The 24,595-nt window shown below is 42.0% G+C and overlaps 2 protein-coding genes across 5 annotated transcripts in view; one reads left to right on the top strand and one right to left on the bottom strand.

Annotated features, from left to right (window-relative positions):
- LOC119646762 (ATP synthase subunit g, mitochondrial) lies at nucleotides 1-686 on the bottom strand. Of its 2 annotated transcripts, XM_038047342.1 has the most exons (4): nucleotides 612-686; nucleotides 488-555; nucleotides 109-386; nucleotides 1-52 (listed from the first exon to the last, which is right to left on the bottom strand). In XM_038047342.1, the coding sequence occupies exons 2-3, from the start codon at nucleotides 522-524 to the stop codon at nucleotides 127-129; spliced, it is 297 nt and encodes a 98-aa protein (XP_037903270.1). In that variant the 5' UTR covers nucleotides 525-555; nucleotides 612-686; the 3' UTR covers nucleotides 1-52; nucleotides 109-126. The 2 variants fall into 2 exon arrangements, with proteins under 2 accessions (XP_037903270.1, XP_037903269.1); XM_038047341.1 differs by having other exon boundaries at nucleotides 2-386.
- A 3,091-nt stretch (nucleotides 687-3,777) lies between these two features.
- Nucleotides 3,778-24,595, top strand: part of LOC119650459 (wiskott-Aldrich syndrome protein family member 3) — a 42,417-nt gene continuing 21,599 nt past the window's right edge. Inside the window, exon 1 of one of the 3 annotated variants that reach the window (XM_038053332.1) lies at nucleotides 3,778-4,285. The gene's annotated coding sequence lies outside the window, so the exon portion shown is untranslated. Of the gene's footprint in view, nucleotides 4,294-24,595 lie in introns of all 3 variants that reach the window. The other 2 variants (XM_038053323.1, XM_038053342.1) reach the window with 2 other exon arrangements.

The raw sequence follows: 24,595 nt of genomic DNA, 5'->3' as shown, positions 1-24,595 counted from the left end.
CTTTATTGTGTATTTTCGTTTATTATATCGACCACTTATCATTACAAGCCGCCTGCAATGACAAATTGTCAATAATGGAAATTCTCAATCTAAATTAGTACGAATTACGTGTAAACTGCATTTTACTTAAACATCGTATCCAACCAAGTGGCGTTTGCCGATGCATTCGCCTACGTAGAACCAGAACAAGACCTCGGCCGTGACCAGGGTGTTGAGCCAAGCCTCCTTGACGGTGAGGTTTTTCCATGCACCGGTCCTGGCACCCTTGACCAAGTTGGCGATTCCAGTGCGGATGGCTGGAATGTCACCAGGAGTTGGTGGTGTCAACTCAACCTTGGCGTATTTCAGGAAAACATTGAATTTCGGTCGAGCCTGAGCCAACAAATCTGCGGAAAAGAGTGATTTTAAAAAATTACATAATGTGGATGTTGGTGTTTGAGGTTAAGCGGATCATAAAAGCACTCCGTTGGGAAAGAAAAACACTTACTGGCTACGAGTGCTTGTCCTTTAGTTGCTGCGGCCATTGTATTGGAGATATATTTCGGCAAACTTTCCTTAGTAATATAAAATTAAATAAGCTCCAGAACTTAAACCCAATTTGACAATCTCACCTCAACTCGACACGGTCACTGACAGGTGTGGGGTACTAGAAGGCGACTGCTTGTGTAATAGTTTCCGAAATTATTTCGGAAAACAATGGTTTGCTGGTACAATGGAGCATAGTTCAAACTATTTTCATGCGGATTTGATTTGATTTTTTCGAAACAAAGAAACCGGAATGAGAAGGAAGTATTGCAATTTGATTTGAATGGAATAAGAACTTCTCGACCACTACTAACTACTTTGAAATTTGTGAAGATTTTAAAACGTGGTATATTTCGATAAATTTGGAAATGTTACTGCACTTATCTTTTGCAACAAAAAATTCCACCTCATGAGTGGAAGAGTAATTGACTATTTATAGTTTAAAAAGATTATAACTAAGTTACTTCTTATAGAAAAATGTCAGACCCGAAATATGATGAGGAGCTGCTGAATCATCGCTTCCGGAATGGTTATAATATTTCAATCAAATTCATAAGGTAGAGATCTTTTTTACAGGGAAGAGAATTACCGAAGCAGTATGCAGTAGCAAATTTTGGGAGAAGTATATGCCTCCACAATGTAATGTCAACAGGAAGTCTCCTTCCTTGTTTGTTCCTAGACCCAAGTGTAAACATTTTGGAAAGATATATCGGTTGCAGCTGAGCTGCGTGAAGTTTGGATGTAAAGTAGGCGTGTTAAGATTCGCACCCACTGAAAACCACTCCCAATTTCTTCCACTCTAACTTCTATTTTTAGATCCTTATACTTCCAGTTCTTACGGGTTTCATCCTCTTTGCTCCCTTCGGCAGCTTGCTTTGAAGGTTTTCAATATCAATGGACAGGCCCACCTTCAGATTTGTACTTTCTGGGTTTTAACGCCTCATTCAGACTTTTTCTTCCGCCTGCGAATCTGTGCTAGTGAAAAATTACATTGGAAATCACAATCAACATTCGGCGGATCATCTAGTCTAAAGCAGTGTAAATATTGTTTATAGCGAACACCGTGCCTAGTGAGGAATTGGGTAATATGATAGTCTCCCTGTATCACTGACCGAGCTAGCTCCTAATTGTAAAATTGAGCTTATGCGTACTCTGATCCTTCTAGGATTCATGGCGGAGGCAGTCATGTGGCTCTTAGCTTGCTGGACGTATCATAACATCTTGAGGCAATAAATTCATTTCTCGTCCGAGCGTGTTGACTCTGTTGCCACAAGCCCTGTTCATCTAATGTGGTTCTAACGACGTTGCGAACCTTCGAACCGTTTTAATTGCCGAGGTTTTTCCAGTTGCACTGCCCGCCTCTCCCAACGTTTAGTTTGACGACATCTGATGGTAAGCTTAAAGATGTAAACAGACCTCCAGTTTATATGGTCAATGATCAAGACCGCTATCATTTTTTCGTCAGACGGGGTCAGTTTGCCTATTTCCAGCCAAGACTTTGCGGCTCTCTTTGCCTCTGTTGCCCTCCATATTTCCGTCTACATCTTGTCGGGATGACCATGGCTAAATTATATGCAACGCAGACAAGTAAAGTTTTTTCTAAGACGGAATTACGAGCGTTCTATGATCCTGGATCATATTTAGCAAATATCTAGAAAAACCATCCCACGGTACCTCGACACAGCACAAGTTTATCACCATGTTCATTGTATTTACAGGAGTGTGCCTGCCGAAACTCATACTGGCTTTCCGATAGGTCGTTCTCAGTTTCGGTAATGTGCAGCAGTCTTTTGAAAATAACTGTCTTCTCACCTTCACCATTGCATCAACACCAACTTTTGCTTTTTAAACACACAACAGGGAATATTTTTTCTTTTAATCATGCCAAGAAAAAGATGATGAATAGGTCAGGCCAAGTATTAAAGTGTTTATTGGGAATACCATTCAAGTGTGGGTCCTTACCGTTGCGATCCGATCTCATATTGCTTATAGTTCCTACGCGTTAATTGGGAGTATCATCAACTCGTGAGATTGGGCCACCTTTTGTTTTTCGTCTTTTTTGTGGTGTGGAAACAGAGCAGTAACGATTTTTTTGAGAAGCCGGCACCTTTATCTTCATAGTTATTTAATTTCCACTCCGTAAGGCTTATCCTAAGGTTTTATGTCGTTTCTTTTGCTTCTTCGGGTGGGCTCCTTAGGTTGTCTAATTGCTTGTATACTTCCTTTAAATTATCGCTATCGGGTTTCTATTTGAAGTTGTCGGGAAATCTTTCTTCCGAAAAGCATGCAGTAGTTGGGTTGCTCTTGCCTGTTATGGCCGCCGTATCGTTCAGGGATATGCCGAGCCCTTCGAAAATGCGTTCTCTCAAAAGCCTTCATTCCCTATGTGAGTATTTTACGGGAGTCCTTTTTGGAGCCGGTCCCTCTATGTAGGTTGCCTGGTTTTTTTGTGAGTATAGTGCGCACCAATATACCAAGCCCCTTGGAAATTATTTGAGCTCCTTACACTTACAATGATACACCTACCTACCTACCGCGTCATGAATACAGAACATGTCCCCTGATATTTGTCACTCAGTTGCCAAACTCAAGGACTACGTTCAAATCTCGGCCATGATTTTGGAGTACTTACTCTCGTATTGTGTCTCGCACTCAACATCTGCTCATATTCGATAAGCGCTAGTAGAGGGGAGGCATACTGGCTACATGTGGGTGAATACTTTCGCTTTTGCCCTTACGAATTACGCTTCATTACTACTAAACGGCCTGGTGTCCCCAGCTCATGGTACTGTTCGGCTTGTTTGATCTCTGACCAGAATGCCACCACCCTGACTGCTATTTAGTTCGCTAATTATCACCAATTCGATGCCATTTTCGTGGATATATATGTGGACGTAATTAGCAGGAGTTTTTTTCGCCTAAAGATTTCCATTGCAGTATTTTCCTGGATTGGAATTTATCGTGCTCAAATTGTACGTGTAAGTTAATGCAAAACATATAAATTCATTAGTTACATCAATAATAACACTTCGCTAATTTTCCCCAATAATATTATGAAATTTTGAATTTTTTAGAATTCTAGTTGCATTCGTTAAATATTTATTATTTAGAAGAAATTTAGTAAATCTTCGGCGCCATCTATCACCCACTAGCTTGTTCAACTTTTAGTCCAATTCGACCGGCCCGTCACATATCCCTTTCACTTGCCTTGACAGCTACCATGGATCAGAGCGAGACAAGTCCACCTCCTCGCGCGGAATAAAAGATAAATCAGAGAGAGGAAGAAAAGTCATCCAAATTGTACGACGTCCGCACCCTGTTCCAAGTAGTACGCCCGCTTTTCTCAGATTTTCGCGTATATTTGCTGCTTTTTCGTGATACATTGGCTGAAATTCGTCCATTTGCACACCCGGGAATGGTTTGAGTACTGTGAAAGTGTGTAATCGTGAAAACTGCGGGTTTTCTGTGGTGCGGAAAATCTGCCCGTCGCCGCCGTGGGCATTGTGCGAGCGAAGGTGACAGGAAAAGTGAAAATGTCAAATTCGATCTACGCCAGGAATTGGGACTGCCGCTTGTCGTCGTCGACTGATTTTTACTATTGCGGGTGATTTCAGCACTGCGTGTGCGAAACTTGTGTTACGCTGGGATTCGTGGAAGAAGTTTTGTGTGGTGGCTGACAGGCGTTGCGGAGTGGCGAGTGACGGCAGGAAGAACTGCATTTGGTATGCCGACGGTGGAAGCGTGAATGGATCTCGGCGAGGTGAAAACGTGAGCGAAAAGAAAATCTCAGTGTGTGACTGAATGCTTGCTGATTGCGTGACGTGTTTTTCTATTTGTCATGAATGAGTGGATTGCGGCTCACCCCCGGGTGGGGCGCGGGTCTGGCGGTGGCAGTTCGCCGTCGAAGCGAGTAATCCTTGAGGAAAGTGTCTTGTAATTGGATAATTGCGGCGCGGTGACGCGAAACCCCCCGGGGAATGCAAGTGTTATTCACTCCGTGACATCAGATGCTTTCCCCGGAGAGGCTGATGTGGGGCGCCTAGCGCCTGGTGTGGACCCACATCGCTCCCTGTCTCCATTACTGTCGGAGGCGCTCGACTAATGACTTTCTACCACTCTTCTGCCTTTCCACAATTGGAATCAGGTTAAAAGGTTTTGTTCTGCGCAACGCCCATCCGCATCTCCATTCACTGGAGTTGTCTTTTGATGTTTTCCTGTCTTCTTGTCTGAGTGCTGCAGTCAACGGCAACGGCTAGGGCGGACGGGAGCGGAGGCGAGTGTGGCGCGTCTATTGCGAGGACGGGGCGGCCGGTGCCGTAACGTAAACCACCATATCATAGTCGCAGTCATCTAGTAGACATTTTTATTGTGGAGAACCTTTTTTGCATTCGCTATTGCAAATGCCAAGGTAATGGCTTGGAGCAGATAAATTACAATTGCAGCGTTTTATGGCTCGGAGATTTTATCTGCACTTATTGTGGCTTAAGTAGGGAATGCCATCGTTGAGTTCTTTTGATCTGAGGATCGCATGCAATTTGTAATTACTTTTGTGGTGGTTCTCAGAAATTCGTTATATAATTGACCTAGAAATGGAAGAAACTTGGACAGACCTGATTTCTTGGCAGCGCTTTGCGTGTGGGTTGGGCAGAATTGCAGAGGTCAACTATTGATGATTTGCTCCAGGTATACGTGAGGCAAAATGTAAGTGGACGGTTCGTTCTAGTAAGAGCTTCTCAACTATATCCACTGACTAATGTCTGTTTAAGTTTGGGCTTCGACACCTGGATTCTTAGATTATACCGTTTAGCATCACTTCGTGCGGAACACGGTGGCATCCTATCTAGTCCTTCGTTTTCTCTTCTGGCACACTATTTAGCTCGAAGTACTTCCACTTTAAGGCAAATTTGAAATTCTGCGCATTGGTGTAGAGATCTCATTGCAAAAAGCCGTTTATTGATGCCAGATTTTGGACAAATCGGTACTCGCTGTTGCATTTAAACGTAGAATTCAATATACACGCCAAGTTGAGGCTGCTCTGCATGACTATTCATGTGGAAAGTGGCCACCACAGTCACTCGGAAGCTTCGAACTTTCATCAACTGTTGTTTCCCGGTTTGTCGGGCATACCAACCTATGAGAATTACGACGCCTAACGGGCAGTATCTATTGCTTTCTAAGTTCAAAACACTAAACTGATAGACCACACGTTCCAAAAAAGGACAATTCCAAAACTGTGCTATGCAGTGGAATTAATAATCCCGAGTTTGTGGATGATTACAGAACAGGGCTGGATGGATTGGGAACGATTGTGTTTTTTTGTCTCATATTGCAGTCTTTTTGGCCGATTGTATGCCCTACCAAAGATGAGAAGTCGTAGTCTGAGGGGATAATCTACTTGCAAGTAACTTTTGCACTAAGGAAGGAAGTAGTTCCCGAAATACGAGCGGCGGGAATGAAACTACGATTTATCTACCGACTTCAGTGTTTGCTTCGTGTTGCGTTCCGGCTAGTGATTTTTCGACGTAAATGAACAGAACACCGTGGGAAGCATTGCCCTTTTTATCTTGCATTTCTGGATCTGGAGAAGGCGTTTGACAGTGTGCTACACGAACTCATCACTGGCACATAGTGCCAGTAGAACTCGTGGCCTGGGTTAAATTGCTTTTTCTCGATTTGAAAAGTAAAGTTCGAAGTGTAGCGGATTTCTTTTCTCTGTCGGTGCTCATAAAGGAAACGCCCTCTTACCACCATTCTTCCAAATTCCAACGTCCAGCGCTTTTACACTGCTTTATGCAGACGATGCTTTCCTAGCGTCTTATAATAAAACTGATATCGAGCAACTTATCCAAAAAGGGAATAATCGTCTCATGCAGTCTCAGTTTGAATAAACCTGAATTTCTTTCGAGTGATCCCCATGAAATAGGCGCTATTACTGTCAGTGGCAGTGGCCTCCCCAGGGCTGAGCGATTTAAATACCTCTGGTCATTCTATCAGTCAATGGAGAACTACGTTAAGAAATTGCTACTCAAATCGATATATATGATATGATCGATATTTTAACGAACGTTTCAAATCTAAAATTTACCACAATGTCGTCCACCCTGCCGCCCTCTATGGTTCTGAATGTTGGCCGACTGTAGAAGACAATGAGCGACATATTGTGGTAATAGAGACGAAGATGTTGCGTTGGACTAGTGGCTTAACTCGCCTTGATCACATCCGACATGAGGTGCTCAGAGGTGGCGGGGAGGAAGACGGGGCGGCAACCTTCTCGGCTGAACCAAAACCAAGTGGCCGAGGAGAACCTCCATAGTGGTGGCACCGGGAGACACTGTATCGCATTGGCTTGCCGGCCGTGATGCAGTAGGCAAATGCTCCAAAGGCCTAATTGGGGCCATCAGACGCGAGTCTGCACGGGGACTCATCTGAAGTGGTAATAGTCACGAAACCTTACCAGGGGTATACTGGTACCATGGGAACCGGGATAGCCCTTGGACTCACATACTTCAGGAGAATTCCTGTTGTATGTGCGTTCAGTGCGGTTGTTTGCGGTTGGCCCCTAATGGGAGCTTCATGGGGGTTGTGGTTGTGTTCAAGCGAACTTCGGGCCTCAGCGTGGTGTTTTGCTTCAACACGGCTGCCGTACTCCTTAGTTCGGTAGAGATTTTGGTAGGTCTTGCATCCACCAGTATGAATGTTGAACCATGCATTTGGCATATACTGGTATCGTTGTTGCTTGTCACAGCGGGGATTTGATTGTGTCACAAAATTAATCCGTGTCTTAAGAAGACCGTGGGATTAAGTCTCCACTACAGGTAGTCTAGTAAAACCCACGAGGGCTCACATCTGAAATGAAGATATTCACGATCAATATGGGGTTGTAAGACTAAAGAAGACGAAGAATCGGAAGAAGTCTTAGGAAGCTAAATCAGATGATTTCGGTGGCTGTTTGATAGTTTCTTTGGCGTATTTAGTCAAATTCGCGGGTAATAAATACCATAATACCTCATCGCACAACCCACGGCTTGTTTGTCCAAAGATTTTTGTGTTTTTGGCTAATCGCGCCGACATATTCGATTGAACCGCTTCGGATAGTTTAGTGGTGAGAGCATTCATTGGATGGCTATCAGTTTTCGCTATCACTGGTCAGCCACTGCGTTTATTGTGGCCGACAGACCCCCAACCACATCTGAATCTTTCCTGGCCATTGATAAACGACTGTTTTAATCAGACAGAGAGTCTGCATGTTGGATTTTCGTTATAGATCCCTATCGAGTGCAAATGTTTCGGTATAGATCAACTATTAATTATTATATCTATAAGTGCGTTTTTGAAGTTTAGTTTCAGAGTTTCAAAAAGAATTTGAATTTTAGCGCGTTTGGAATTCCTCCGTAGATAAGCGCTATTCCGCCATAGACGTTCCTTCGACCATTTAAGAGAGAAGGAGGGAAAAGTCAATATAATCTAAATGCACATGTAGCGTCTCACTCGGACTAATGCTGCTTTCTATTAAGGCAGGAAGTGGGCGTTCCACTGAGGCAGTGACTCAGGATATTAACTTCGAGATACGCAATGCAGATATGGGCAACTCAACATAGTCCAGCACAGGCTTCCTAAAGAAGACATTGCGATAGTGATAGGATCTGAACGCCAAGTTAGGCTCTGTCAACCTCTTACTCGACCATGTGAACGAGAAACACGCTCTGGGGTACCATAAGAACATTGATAAGAGGTGTGGCTTTCTGCAGCACAGAGCTTGCAGAGTTCGATCTCGAGCAAGTTCATTACGTGATTGTTGCCTGTCTTCGTTTCTCTTTTCCAAAGAATGGAAAAAGGGAATGATTTTTAAGATTCCGAAGAAGCGTACCCATCTTTGAGTGTGAAAATTGGAGAGGCATTTGTGTGGTTCCGGTCGCCGCAAAGATAATAGCTAAAATGATCTTGGAACGCATTCAGGAACACCTCGCCTAATTGTCACAGAGCATTGAATCCTCTCGCTTTCATCACATTAACCTTATGAGGATCATTTTAGAGCAATGTGGCGAGTTCTCGCTTCATATGCTTCGATTTCGAGAGAGCTTTCTGCAGTGCGAGGGAGTGTATCTGTCACCGATACTATTCTTTCTTGTTATTGGTGACGCTCTCCATGTTGCCTTGCTGGAGAAGACACGGAGGACTTCAATGGACCATGACATCCTTCCTCAAACATTTTAACTACGCTGATGACATCACTCTGCTCTCTGCCCGATTCAGGGACTTTGATCAACAAAACCAAGGTTCGGAGTCTGACGGATCATATCGAGGGTGTTGGTCAATTTAATTATCTGTGTAACGTTGTTTCCGCCAATGGTGGCACCGAGCTTATTGTCACCCGACGCATTAACAGCATTAGTTCCGTCTTCGTTGTTTTATCTACAATTTGAAATTGTAGATATCTCAACATCAACATCAAGTTGAGGTTGTTTCATACGAACTCTTCTTTGTGCTGTTATTTGGCTACACAATACAGTCCAAGAGTTGCTTTGTCCCCTAGCATTGTTCTGGATCATCTTCAAAGGATTACGTCATCCTTACTGCATCTAGAATCGATTTTTTGAAAGCTACGTTCTGTTCTGAGTTTGAACTTAACGAACAGCTTCTCTAGATCGTCAGCAGCCAAGATGTCCGTATCCCACGGTATGACAAGCGATATCGTGGCTAGTAGCCAATTCTCTAAGATTTTTTGCAGTAATTTCTCGCTAATTTGCGGAGGTGAGAATTAGGGGCGCCTTTGTCTTTGAATTGAGACTCAACGGAAATTTTACACCTTAAGCTTTGCTCCCTTTCGGGTATTTTTCTAGCACTACAGCCATTTTCAGAGCGATTAGTGCCTTTCTGTATCTGCTTCTAGGTGCTGTTCATGCACCAGTTCTTACTTTTGGGACGTTTTTGCCCTTCGGTAATTTTCGAACTGACTTAGGCGAGGGTTTTTATCTTCGACCCTCTTTTTTTGCTTGATTCAGAGTTTTGATGTCAGCTTCGATTTTCGGCATAGGATGGCATCACTTATGTGATTGAACAGGTTCCTCTCTTTCCCAGGCTGGTTCTGAAAAGATGCCAGATACAATTGAATATTTAACACTTAAAGGCAAGAACCGATCTACTGGAATATAAACTGAGTTCTTTGTGTGAAGACGACCCGAAGAGGACAGTATTTGTGAGCCTAATAACCTTCTAATTTCGTAATTCGATTTATAGGTTAGAGAAAATTTGCTTCGCCAAGGGTTGTTAGACAAAATATTGGAGGACTATAGTTTTCATTTTAGGATGGAGTGCAATTATTAGACTAGTGAGATTATGTTCCCAGGGGAGGTATTTATTTTGTTACTCTAAATTGTGCAAGTTTCGGAGTAGCCCCAAGGATGAACCTTGTTTAGATGTTTTGGAAGTAGCCCGAAGGACGAACCTTGGTTGGACATTTGGCGGTGCGTTGGACGAATTATATTATCCCGTGGTGGGAATATGATTTCCTTGTCGGTGCATTGTCTTGTGTGCCTTTTGGTAGATCGAGTGGGATCTAACTGCAAAATGCAGTGTTTGCCAATGCTTTTGGCTTCACACTTATTTTTGGTCATTTCTCCAGAACAATGGATCAAATTATAAAGGTTGAATAAGAAGTATTTCTGCTTTATTATTTGAAAAATAGCACTTTTCACCCTAAATTATCATTTTTATTGTGTAGATGTTTTTAGCTCCAACCAAAAATATTAAGTTTTTTGAAGCAGGAACACAAATAGCGGTGATTTCAAAATTAATGGTGTTTCCTTTTTTATTATCATATCGAAAGTATAATTTTTACGAAATTTACCAAGTTGCTTATTTTTGTAATGTCGAGGTGGCACCGATGACCGCCGTTTTACGCTTCGAGGGAGCGATATTGCTTAATATTGCCGAACATACGATGGAACTTGATGCACCCACTGACGATGGGATTGTTAACTCGATCTTGCCCATTTGTCCCAAGCAAACCCACACCATTGCCGAAACACATTTGAAATTGGAACGTGAGAAATACTGAGAATCCTTCTTCAAATTTCTCCAGTAATGATTGAAGTTGTCCTGACCGCTAGTGAGAATGTCCTTTTAACACTGAATAGCCTTGAAGCAATTCAAGGTGAACTACAGAATAAGACCATTAAAAAATTGTTATTACTCTTACCGTGTTCAAGGCTCGTGCTCTTTGTGTGTGGATTGCCTTTGGACATGGTGCGGACTTCAATTTTACGCAGGGAAGATGCGGCTGAAGAGGAAAAGGAAGTTTAACTGTTCCACGATGGAGCAAATTGCATGCACCGCAATGGGTCCCAAACGGCAGATTTGACGTGTAGTAGTTTGTGTAAATTTTCTTTCGTTCCACGTTTTTTTTTGTTTTGTAGCCGTTACGGTTCTTTGCTGGGCTTTGCAATGCCGCGGTTTGACTTCCAAACTTCTTTAAGTCCGTCGATGACACATTGTCATAATCGAATAAGCGAGAGTATGCGACATAACAAGGGTAATAACTGTAACCTGTACATTAACTAAGCAAGGAGCTCGATTTCCTCTCGATATACTTCTCATTCCATGTTCTGACGAACTTCCAAATTTCATTGAACTTGGTCCAGTGATTTCTGAGAAATGGCCAAAAATACGGAAGTGAAAGCATTTGTGGCATTCATAGTATCTTTAATTGGGAGTGTAACATGTAAATTGAGGTTAGTTAGGAAAATTGTAGTGAATGTTTTATAATTTCTGTTTCTGCCCGAGCAAGAAAGAATTTCAGAGTTTAGGCTTAAGATGGATTTCTTCCTGATTGGAATGGGTTCTGTAATTTTTTTGTGATTAAATGGATGCAGGACCGTATGTCGCCTTTTCACGCGCCAAATGTTTCAAGCTTATATGGATCGATCGGCGTAGTACGCATTGGTCCAGTAAATTTTCGGCAACCGAATTTTTGTATCTGTGCTAGTAGCTTCCTGCCGTAAGTAAAGTCCAGTCCCGGTATATTCCTTACTCAAACATCCACAATCGTCAAGACTTTGGCGTTGACCAGTTGATGGTCTTTTCCTTGCTACTAGCGAAACTTTTTAGTGCATTATTGTTCACGGGTGTTCCACCTTCCGACGACACGTTTTCTTCCCCATTGAAATTCTATTTACCTGTTTTCTGTTGATTTTTTTTTCAATTTACCGTGCATTGCTCAGTGACTTATATGCATAAGTTGAAGTGAAATATCATCGGAATTTCTTACATTATCTGAGGAGGGGTGTGTGTGTGTGTATGGTGGGGGAGAAGCTACAGGTTCTGAGCACTCAGGCCATGTTGGCCCATTGTACTCGCCTCCCCGTCTAACGGAATATTCCGGGTTCGTTAACGTATCGCAGGATTTCCGTTAGTGGATGTCATGCTACTCGTCGCAATTGGAGAACATCGGCATCAAAGATCTGATGCCTGATGCGTCCATAGGCGGGGCATTCACATAAGAAATGAACCGCGGATTCCGCTGCCTCATGTCCACAGGGCGGAGTACTATCGCTGCTGATGTGGAGTATGGTAGTGGATGAACTCCTGGACGTGTTAACTAATACTGCAATACAAGTCCAGGGCTACGCGGACGACATTGTTCTAATCTGTAGGGGCAAATATGAAGATACCCTATGTGATAGAATCCAAACTGGATTAAGGGTTACTAGTGCCTGGTGCAGGAAGGTGGGACTGCGGATCAACCCAACCAAAACCACCATAGTACCATTCACTAGGAGGCGTAAGCTGGATCACCTGAAAGCCATAACATTACATGATATGGAGGTGAAACGAGAAACAGAGGTCAAATACTTGGGAATCACGCTAGACCAAAAATTACTCTGGAAGACACATGTCGGAAACACTTGTCGGAAAGCCACGAGGGCTCTGATGACTTGCAGATCCATAGCAGGAAAAAAATGGGGTTGTAGCCCGAAGATACTACTTTGGATATATACTGCAATAGTAAGACCAATGATTACCTATGGAGCGGTAATCTGGGCAGAAAGAACCCAACTCAGCACACAAGCCAGGGAATTACATAAGCTCCAAAGGCTGGCTTGCGTGTGTATCAGTGGGGCAATGAGGACATGCCCAACGGCATCCCTGGAGGTCCTTCTGGGATTAACCCCTCTCCATCTGCACATACAGATGCAGGCAAGGAGATCAATATTCAGGATGGCCGGTAGCATGAGTGAGGCGGGGAGCTGCCTAAATCGAAGGAAGATTGATATCCTTTCTAGGCGGTATCCCGAATTACTGATACCGAGGGACAACATGACAACGAGGTTTCACTTCGATAAGAAGTTTGAAACACGTTGGAGTAACAAGGCAAACTGGGAGAGCGTGGCTGCGACATACGGCTTAAACCAGCAACTGATTACTTGGTACACTGACGGATCCCTTACAGCAGAGGGAGCGGGTGCCGGTGTCATTGGTCCAAGGAAAATGTACTTTGAGCCAATGGGCAGGTACACTAGCATACTCCAGGCGGAAATTTACGCCATAGACAAATGTGCCTCCTTTAATCTGCAAAGGAACTACAGGGGGCAGAACATAGCTATTCTCACCGATAGCCAAGCAGCGATCAAGGCACTTAGGTCCAACCAGGTGAACTCTAAACTGGTATGGGAATGCCTTGAGAGACTGAATACACTCGGCTCGTCCAACAAGGTCTGGATACTTTGGGTTCCAGGCCATGCTGGGCTGGAAGGCAATGAGGCAGCGGATGAACTAGCCAAGAAGGGAGCAGGGATGCCTTTACACGGGCCAGAACCCTTCTGTGGAATCGGAAACGGTTTCATGGCTATGAATCTAAGAAACGAAGAGAAACGGTTGAGGGAACTATATTGGGCGGGCCTACCAGGGATGGAGCAGTCCAGGGTGCTTATTGGGGGATACGAACCCATGCGCACAAAGGATTGCTTAAACCTCACCAAAAACAACCTCCGAATCATAGTGGGAATTCTCACTGGTCATTGTCGGCTGAACTACCACCTAGGGAAGCTAGGGATATCTACGGGCACTGCCTGCAGGTTCTGTGAGGAGGAGGACGAAACCTCTATGCACGTCTTGGGACAGTGTCCGGCACTTGTGCAAAGTAGGTCGATACATCTGGGAGAACACGTAATACCAGATGCAAAGCTGAAACTTCTGGAAGTGGGGAACATACTAAAGTTCCTAACGGTTACTGGCCTGCTTGAGATACTATGATCAACAGGTACACTATAACCAGTAAAAGGGGCACAATAGTTCTTCAAGGACGCGGTGCGACTTTCCCTTAACAGAATAATAATAATCATCTTCCGTAATTCCTATTCTGAACACATGCCCAGCTAGTGGATTATGGCCTGTCAGAATGCCCACAATACACCTGCAAATCCTCCTGCTTTTCGACAGGATAAACTTTGCGGTACGTATGTTCGGTTCTGACAGGAAAAGTTTGGTGTGTCGAGCAGCATTTAGGCTCTGCCACCTGTCATTATGGGCTCAGGAGGGGTGGTTCATTTTTATTTCATGGTCCGTATTCTTGTTATATTATCTTGGCGAGAATTCACTTTTTATTCGGGACTTACCAATTTCACTATAGGCTTTTGTTATTGCTTCGCAACTTCTCGTAGTTTTTTATGTTTTTGCATCTCAAAACTTTAATGACGAGATCCTATTTATCTACCTTGTCTAGTATTATCAGCGCTACTATCTGCACCCGTCCTTGCCTTCGGGGTCTCAGGCCGGAACACAGGGAGGCAGATGGACTAAAAGAGTATAAAGTAAATTGATATTTGATACTTCATACGGTTTTGTTTACGTATGCATTGAGTCTTCTTTTTCTTCTGCCTGTCCCGTTTACAAGTAGGGTGGGCTCGTCGTGATTGGTTTCGCAATTTGGTTCTATCAGATGCCTGATCTCAAGGCTCCTGTACAAGACAATGATCTTGCCAGTCCTCATGTATTCCTCGGAGACTTGGGTTCTTAGCAAGAAGAATTGCGAACTCTTGGCCGCGTTCGAGAGAAAAATCCTTCCAAGAATTTTTGGCCCCCTACATGAGGATGGACGATTCCGTAGCCTACATAACGACGAAATCTATGAGCGATACCATGACCGTCCAGTTGTAGATAAAATCCGGCTCAATAGGTTACGGTGGGTCACTTAATCCGTATGGATGAGGATAATCCCACCCGGAAAGTCTATAAGGGCAATATCTATGGTAGAAAAAGAAGACGAGGTTGACCCTGCCTAAGATGGAGCGATGGCGTAGATCAGGACGCCAGACAGCTTTTAGGGACATCGAATTGGTGGACCTCGGCGCAAAACCGGGATGTCTGGAGTTCCTTATTAAGACAGGCCTAGGTCGGATACCGGTTATTGCGCCGTTGATGATGAAGAGATGCCTGATCTAAATGCAATCGCGAGGCTTTTAAATCCCCATCGAGCGTATCAAACCACCGTTGTTTCAGCCGTCCTTTTGGTCGCTTACCATCGACTTCGATGTTCAGAACAATCAGGAATTGAGTATGAGAATAAATTCCCTCTCCATAGTAGCCAAATCTGTGTATATGTTTGACAGCGCTTATTGACTCTTGAGTGGCTTTATTTCGGAATTGTGTGGAAGTGTGGCAACGATTGATAGGTTTCCCTAAATAATGAGTCGCAGTCACATCTGAGTTGGGCAAAATAAAAAGTCAGATTTTAAAAATATAACATTGTTTCGTAGTTCATAATTCGTTTCGAGGGAATTTCTGTTGAGCCGTTCGCTTCGATTTTATGATAGATTAGGACTTAACAATTTCGCGGAGGTGGATTTGGGAATCTTTCGGTTATTATAAGGGATGTTAGTTTTAGTAGATAGTCCTGTTCTCTTCTATTCGATAGCTCCAAATTTATGTGGCAACTTTGTTAGCTCTCTTCGACTTTGTTGCTTTATTTTAATTCAGAGATTTAAGGGATACCTTTTGTAGAATAGAAATGAATAAGGAGCAAGACTATATTTGGAACATGCTTAAGGTTTTATTATACATGTCTCTGAAAAATTTATCTATTAATGTCCACTTATCGGAAGTTGACTAAATTTTGAGTCAATAGCCCGATGGAAGGTTATCATTCTTAAGAGGAATAGTTCAAACCATGACATCACTTTCGCAGTTTGCATTCAGTAACAAACTCCTCAACTATTCGCTATCAATTTTACTCATGTTATCATTTATATTTCATAGACTGTCCAAATCTTTCGTATCTTATCTTACTTACAAGTGTTTTTCTCTCGTTTGAATTTGTAGGAACTTTGTGTTAAACAACTGGAAAATATTTATCAGTAGCCGAATTTCATGTTTGTCGAGAATTTTTGCATTACTGTGCGCTCGAAAATGCTGTGATATTAAATATTTATCTTGGTTTTTCCTCTTGGAATCATATTCCAAGAAGAGAAGTAGCGAGAGAAAAACTGGTAAAATACACTGAGTGGAAATTGGGTTATCCAAAAGTTGCTTGCGGTTCTAATCTTATCACCATCGAAAATGGCCTGATATACATAATACTTATTTACCAGTTTGTTTGCTTTCTGTTATCGGTTGAACGTATATTTACAATTCGATTAGCTGTTCCCTCGATTGCTTACAAACTATATTAAAATTTTCGCCATCATCATCATCATTTCGTAATGCAAATTGGTTTCATCGTTCACAATCCATTCACTATGACTTGCATACCGTGGAGACATTTTGTGTTTATGCCTAATATGACAATTTCACCAAAGAGCGCCCACATGTGATAACATTGTACTTGCACACCCCATTCAATGTGACTAATTTAGTTGATAAGGTCCCCACTTATTCGTGGGCTCATTCAATGAGGAAATGGTAATCTGGTCAATATACAATATGAACCTTCATTGTGGTACTTCCAATGCTGGGAGTCTATTTGTGTAAGTGGGCCAGAAGTTTAGTTACATAACTATGAATTCGTGGGAGTATCAGTGACGCTTCAGCAAGAAAACGAATGAATGATAATCAGAATACTACGCTGATAGCGTGCACAGATTATTGATTAACACCAAATACGCGTAATCTGAAGCTCTCATCTGCCCTTCTAATATTTAGGTAACACGACTAGGTCAACCAAATTTTATAATATTTCATTCAGTTCACTTTTCAATTCTTGAAATTCTCAATTCCATTATATTACTTGATCTCGTTTATTGTATAGTTTGCGGTGCTCTTCCCTTCAGTGGGAATTTTTATATCTACATATGCATGTGATTCATGACCTTTGATCTTGAAGTTCCGCTTGTAGGCATAAAATATGAAAAATATAATGTTTTAAAGGGCGAAGCTATGTGATTGTTTTATCTCAATGCGTCACTACTAGCTCAGCGAATTGTGGGGTTTTAACTATGCCTCTCCATTGAATTATGATGTATAAGGCATAGTTGGGAAAGTTTAACAATTTGAAGACGAAGTTTGCTTGTTTTGTTGTTATTAGATCGGCTGTGTTTGATTGTATGCATTTATGATTTATTTTAATAGAGGCAAAATCTTTGTTACAGCTCAATACAAGATAAATGCACTGATAAGTCATTATAGTGGCTTCCCCCTTCCATGTTCAGGAGTTTCATAGGAGATCTATCCTTGGTCCTACCCCTGTCTTTCACATTTGAATGACTTGTAGCGACGGTATCGAGTCGACTATTGAAAGAAACTTATGTATAGCTCTTGTTTACTTCTTCGTGGAGTATAGGTCATCCATCCAGGCTGTTTTCTATTGTTTCTATTGATTTTCATTGAGATTGTGCTTAAGTTCCGTTATAGTTACACTGTGCAAATGATAGTCTAACGCAGCGGGACAGTGCGCAAAGCTGAATACAAACATCCATTACCGCCCGCGATTTGAGCACGGGGTAACGAAACCGGGAAGCTGACGCTCACTCAACTCGGCAACAGCACTGTCAGTGAAATAGCATGTTAGTGCACTATCTTGTTCGCACGTCTGATGGCTAATGCTAATGCCATATATTGTTAGCTACTAATTTCGATTGCTCTGGTGCAAACCCTTAATTTAATCTACGTTGCATCGTTGTCAACACTCGAGATCCGAGAATGTCTGTTTGTTCCTTCCTCATACTTTATAATTTCTTCGTTCGTGGAGTTTTCGATTATACTTCTATACTATTATCATAATTGCCTAACTATCGAATCAGTTCGAAGGTAGTTTACTCTTTGTTTCAAAGACAAATCTTACCTAAACTAGTTATGTTGATCGTGTGATTTTCCTTGATCTAATTTCCTCCTCTAATTTAACGTTGGTGCTACCTACTGCGATATACCTTATGGTCAAAAAGCGCAGGAAATTTTGAATTTAAACGTACCGCGCATGACAGAATCGGATGGTAGGGATCAGCCTGTGTGTCCATCGGCCCTTTCCGGAGTGGGCACAATGTTCCTGTGATCTATTTACAGATCTTTCCCTTTCGGAGTTCTTCGTCTGCGCCAAAGGAGAAACTGACTTCATACTACTTACTCGTCATCTCATCTGCCAAGATGTCAATTAGCATCATTCCGGAGATGACCAATGCAGCCTCATCTGAGACGGTTCTGAAGGCAGAACATACCCTTAGGGCTGTCCCCTATAGGCCGCGTTCAGTTTATGAGCACTATATGATGTGCGAAATGCCTTTCCCCAAATAGAGGTAGCATGAAGTAAGATCGAGCTCACCACCCTGGCAATAAGTAGCCAACAAGTATAACGTAGCCTTCCCACGGCATTATTCCTGTCAGGGTCAGACTTGCCGTGGATCCTTTGTGTTGTTTAAAACTTCGTCGTATCTATTATCACTTTCCAATGTTTGATGGTCGGCTTGGAAGTGATGATGTGATTGCCGATTCTAATTCGGGCGGAATTTCGCTTCCGGCGCTTTATGATGTGGACTGCTTCCGTTTTTTCTTCCGTACGTGATTGCTTTGCAAGAGTATAACTCAGCATCCTCTAAATGCTGTGCGACTATAGCCAATGCTATATCATCGGCATAACCCACCACCGTGGCCTCTTCCGGAACCGGAAAGTTAAGTATGGTTAAGTGGGCCCAGTACGAAGCACTGTGGGACAGCCGAGGAGACCACGTACTCCTTGGTGTCATACCAGAGCGTCCGTTCTCGCAGGTAGCTATCGACAAAAGCTGCGAGATAGGGGGAGTCACCAATCGTGGCCAGGGACTTTCGTATAAGGTTACAATTTGGCCGAATCAAATGCATTCCTCACAGTCAAGGTTGACCACCAAGTAATATTTGCTGGTACTGCCCCTTCCGTGAATTGCATCCAGCTTTATGGAACCCATACTGCCGATCTGAAATTCCTGCTTGGTTCTTGACGATCGGGAGTAATCTACACTCTCTAACATTGTATCCCGAAAAATAATACCATATACAAACTGTTGGAACAGAGGGTAAAGAATTTTTGGGCGTAGAATTGTGACAATAAAAAATGAACTTCTGTGAAAATCTAAAGCACGAAAAACATTATCAAGCAAAGCAGGTTAATCAAAATTAAAAGGAAATTTTCATTGTGTAGTTATGCTATGCATTTGCTGGGACTAGATTTGATTTGTGGTTATTATCATAAGCTATAAATGTCGACATTAACCAACGATAACTTATCCGTTTGAAATGACCTGGGGGGAAAAATGTCAGATTGAGTGACTAGAGAAAGTTAATTTTTAAGGTTTCGTGTAAAACAAAACCTTATTAAAATTGATTTACTGTCTGTCTGTCTGCTTGGCCGTCACGCGCATTTTTCTCGGAGACTGTAGCAGCGATTGACACCAAATTTGGTGGGAAGGTGGGAACTGTGAACGCTTACACATACAGTGAGCTACATCCTTTTACTTCGAATTTAAGGGGGGTCCCCATATATGCAAAAGGGGCGTGTCAATTTTTTTTTACCAAATATAGTCATGTGGTTCCAAAGTTGGTCTTAGTTTTGATATTTGTTGGAAAGGTGGGGAGTTCGGGGGGTCGAAAATGATCATTTATTTGACGTAGCCATTCTCAGGAACTGCCAAACCGGAAAATCTGAAAAAAATGAAAAGGCTGCCAATATATGGTGGCCAGGCTCCGAAATACCTTCCATACCCATATCCCTTTAAATAAAGTTAATACTAGTATATTACTACAATTTTCAGTAATTAGCTGCGGAACCCCTTTATGCTCATCCTAGCACCACGAAATTTTGCAGCAATATAGGTTATCATATAGAGCTTAATCCTACCAAGTTTGGCAGTATCGCAAACAAAGTTATAATAGGTCAAAGTGGTCGCTTGTTTGGAAATTCAAGATTTTGAATGTCAATATCTTTCGAAAGTGAATAATTGCACATGATATATGCGTTTATTACGCATTACGTTAATTCACACTCAAATGTCTTTATAAAAGAAATACACAAATCCTTTCATACCTGAAGCGCCCAGCTTTCGGTTTCCCGGCTTGTTGACATGACGTCATATTGCACACAGCCTTTGCCAAAAGTATTAGACACTCTATATTTTCAATCAGATCAGTTTCCAATACATTTATATATTTTTCAGTGTTCATCCGACACCAGTACCACGCATCCATTCATCGACACCGCGTCTCACGAAGATCACAGTTGTCGTTTTAAATACCTGCGAAATAGTCATTAGTCATTCCCAAAATTTGGTTATTATTTTCACAATTGTAGATTAAACATTTAAGTGGTTGTCCTAATATTATGGGAATGTTTGTATTGAAAATTTCCATGCAACTTCTCTTCTTCGTAACACGCAGCATTTCTCCAATCTTTCCAATTTAAGGGGGGTCCTCATACATGCAAAAGGGAGTGTAAAATTTTTTTCATCAAACATAGTCATGTGGGGTATCAAATTAAAGGTCTCGATTGAGGTGGGGAGTGAGGGGGTTGAAAGTGATCATTTCTTTAAGGGGGCCATTCTCAGAAACTACCCAACCGAAAAATCTTTAAAAAAAATCAAGAAGCTGCCACTATATGGTGCTCCGAAATGCCTTCTATACCGATATCTGTTCAAATAAAGTTAATAATAGTATATTACTATAATTTTTTGTAATTGGTTGGAATCTCCCCTTAAGTTCATCCTAGCACCATGATTTTGCAGTGATGTAGGCTATAATGTAGAGCATGATCTTACCAAGTTTGGTGGAAACCGCACTATTACTAACAAAGTTATAATAGGTCAAAGTTAATGCTTCTTTGAAAATTGAAGACTATGAATGTCAATATCACCCGAAAGTGGATACTCTCACATATTATATGGATATATTACGTGCTACGTACTAAGAAATACACAAAACCTTTTGTACCTGAAGCGTCCAGCTTCCGGTTTCCCGACTTGTTTGTTTTGCTGCAAAAGCCATGGTTTCTTTCTGGCTTTAAAACTTTTGAACCCGCTTCGAGTACTATTAAACTTTCCATCTTCTGTCGACAGATCTGCAGCAAGTTTCGATGCAACGGTGAAGTTGACGAGACACGAAACAGTGACCCATCCTTTATGAAATCTTGGGCGTTCAATTCAAAAAGAGGGGTCCGTGGAACACATAAGTGGAAGCACGTTTCTTCTTAATAGACCCGGTCCATCATCAAGCGGATGCGGATTCAGAACTCCCTCAATTTTTGAACAAAAAAATACGAGACATTGTTTAACGCAATATTTTCCGTATGATAAATTGGGTTTCAATCGAAAACAGCAACGTTGATTAGGTGTTGTGGATGCCTGAAGTCGGTTTCAAAAGAAGCCGTTATTCGATTGTTTAAGACCCCTCAGTGCCTTGTCCATTTTCTCGAAATCTACATTATTCCTTATGCTTTTTCATCGGAAGATTGGTTTGACTCAGATGGTTCGAAGTTGAATTGTTGTGAAAGTTCGCACTTAAAATGAATACAGTATTGAGTGCGCCAAATGCGAAAAAATGTACCGCCCTAAAAGGGGCCTATTTGGAAGGAGACCATTGTCTTGGTTACATTTTGACAGAATGTACAATTGGAACATGAAAAATATAATTTAGAGGGCCCTCATGACTGCCACGTGGCAGATTCATTCATAGAGCAATTGAGTTTGTTTGGGTTTGCAAGCTCTGCTATCTGCTACTTCAACTACGGATTTTGATTCATTCGAGAATTAGTTCCATGATCTACATTTTCACACTCGTATTGTATGCTACAATGGTTAGTTTTACATTACATTTATCTCGAAAGCCGATTTTCTCCTTTCAGTTGCGATTGCTCTTTCCAGTTGTGGAGGATGAATTCTTGCAAAAATTCGCAGTTGTTTTTACTTTGTATATATTGATACTGGCCAACTGACTAACACAATACAGTATGACTTGGCGACCGCACGCCAATATCGTTCGTTGAATTTGTACTCTACTATCAAACTGGCAGACCTCGTTTTGCTTAGGTATATTTGCAACAGCTGTGGATTTTCTTCGCGTATTGGAAGATTAAAAAAATGATGATGATGATACACTTGCCCCAGCACTTCGTCCCCAGGTACTCGAGGAAATCGATCAAACCCGAGTCTGCAATGGAACTCATCTTAAGTGGCTCTTGTCACGAAGCTCACTGGAGGTTATTTGGTACCATCGGAACCGGGATGCCCGTTTGAAGCATGTGCTCCAGAAGAATTCTTGGGGCATGTGTTCCCGGCATGATGATTTGCGGTTGGCCTCTGTTGGTTTCAAGGTCGTTATGTCCACATCGCGTGCGGAGCTCCTTGTGGGCCTAGTGTGCAGTTGGGCTGTACAACTCGGCGCCATACTCCTCAGTTGCGAAGGAGGTATTAGATAGGCCTTTTACACACTTAGTATAAACTAGTACCACTCGTCGGGACTCTGATTGTGATCTCAATATCAATTCATGTCTAAAGAGCATGGTGGGATTACATCTAGACGACATGCATTTACATTAAACCACTTAGACCTTCATCTCCTTGCAACACGAATGTGTGTGTGAAATTACCATATTTTTGCAATATTCGTCGCTCCAAGCGATCCCATTTGACAGAATGCATTGTATTTCGGAATATGCCATAGAGCATTGGTCATAGGTCAAATTTGTCGCTTCTTTGCAAATTCAAGACTATGAATGTCAATATCACCCGAAAGTGGATATTCTCAAATAATATATGGATATATTACGTGCTACGCACTAATGGGCAAATGCACACTCAAATGTCTTTATATAAGAGATACACAAAACCTGTCATACTTGAAGCGCCCAACTTTCGGTTTACCTTTCATATTTTGAATTGGGCAGACACGAAGTTTAAAAAACTAGAAATCATCAAACGCTCCATTTACATATTCTCCCAATGCTGCTTTTGTTCTATTGTGCGCAAATGCAGTACTCGTTTTGCATTTAGCTTTCTCTTGCCTAACTTTTCGATAATATTCGGAGCATAGTCCTTTTTGAAATAGGGTACCATCTCTGGTAGCGTGCAACATTTTATCCGACAGTCACATTGCACCTTTTTGTTTTGCATAGTGGTAGCATTTAACCAAATAATCTTATTCGGTTTACTCTGCTTTGTCCGGGTTGAAAGTTCATACCCTCCAATACGTCAAGTTCATTTCTTTAAGGGTCAACCGGCCGGCGTCCAAACTTGGCTTACTTGTTAAAGGGAATTTCTTAAATTCCACGACGTGAAGCATCGTTAATCGTTTCTATAATTGGTCCTGAGGCTCAAAATCTCAGTAAGAGAGTACTGGCCAATGGGTTAGCAATTCCTCTCATCAACTTAATATCTTCTTATCATATTGTTTGAATGATGAATTTAGCTCAATTACGAAAGTCTTTATACTTTTTAGAATATCCTTTTGTAATTAAAGGTATGTGTGTTTACCAATAGAGCGTTCTGTCATTTTCTTGGGTATTTTCCAGACTTCAGCTATGGAGTTTGTTTCTAATTCCAACGTTTCGTGATCAATCTGGTTCACTTCTTCAGGGTAGACCTAAGACTGATGCTCAGTGTCGTGTGTACTTAAGCCTATATCAGACGCATTTCCTTATTAATTAAATTATATATCCCAAAATGTATTTATGGGATAATCCTAGTCTTTGTTGATACTGTTTGGATGTTTTTTTTTTATCTCAATGGACTCATGATATTTTCGGGGATAGTATGAGGAATTGATGTCCGGGTACTAGATTTGTGCTCCACTCGGGCTGACTCTGTGAAACGGTTGTGTTTTACATCGTTTTCGTGTTCCTTAATCCGTTGTACCGTTTTATGTAGATGTTCTTTGTCTGCAATGTTTTTAGCCCTGTGGATGAGAGAGTTGTTGACCGATTGTTTTTGCGATGGAAGGTGATATGACGTCGCATGTAGACATCTATTGATGTGCGTCGGTTTTCTGTATATATTATGGCCTAGTGTGTTGTCTGGTCTCTTGTATACCAAGACGTCAAGAAAGGGTAGTTTTCCATTTTGTTCTTTCTCCATGGAAAATCTGATGTTTGGGTGCAGCCCGTTTACGTATATCAGGAATTCATGAAGTTTCTCAAGTCCATGTGGTCAGATTAAGAAAACGTCATCAACTTATTTGATCCAGACTCAGGTCCTCGTTTAGCGCTGTGGACTCGAAAGTGTTGCATGAAGATATTGGCAATGTATCGGGATCGGGAAGTTTGGTAATTTCCAAGGTTTCCGGGACGACGTCGACGTCGAAACGGCCTAGTATATCCGTTGGTTAAATCGTTGAATTTTTAATTTGTTTATGAAGTTAAACTAGTTCTGGATGTGTTTGTCGTTGTCTTCACTGAATGGTGGTTGGTTGGTTTTCATGTTGGAGAGTCGATGGCGCTTACAATCGGTCTGAGTGGGAAGTTTTCGTTATGGATTTTTGGCAGGCCATATGATTGTGGGGTTGGCAATTCCTTGGAGTTTCTTGATGTCGTCTTCTGGTAATTGTGACTTCTTGATATTTTGTTGGTGGCGTCTTTTCTGAGTTTACTGTAGGAGCCATCGGTTAGGATACTGAAATACCGGAGTCGTAG

The sequence above is a fragment of the Hermetia illucens genome, chromosome 1, assembly GCF_905115235.1.
Source record: "Hermetia illucens chromosome 1, iHerIll2.2.curated.20191125, whole genome shotgun sequence".
Classification (NCBI taxonomy): domain Eukaryota; kingdom Metazoa; phylum Arthropoda; class Insecta; order Diptera; family Stratiomyidae; genus Hermetia; species Hermetia illucens.
This window is presented reverse-complemented; position numbering and strand designations above follow the sequence as displayed.

What these genes read in the sequence shown, in the direction of transcription:
- LOC119646762 (XM_038047342.1), bottom strand. Translation starts at nt 524, where the DNA reads ATGGCCGCAGCAACTAAAGGACAAGCACTCGTAGCCA. An exon ending in AGGACAAGCACTCGTAGCCA is followed by an intron (nt 387 to 487) that starts GTAAGTGTTTTT and finishes TCTTTTCCGCAG; the next exon opens with ATTTGTTGGCTCAGGCTCGA.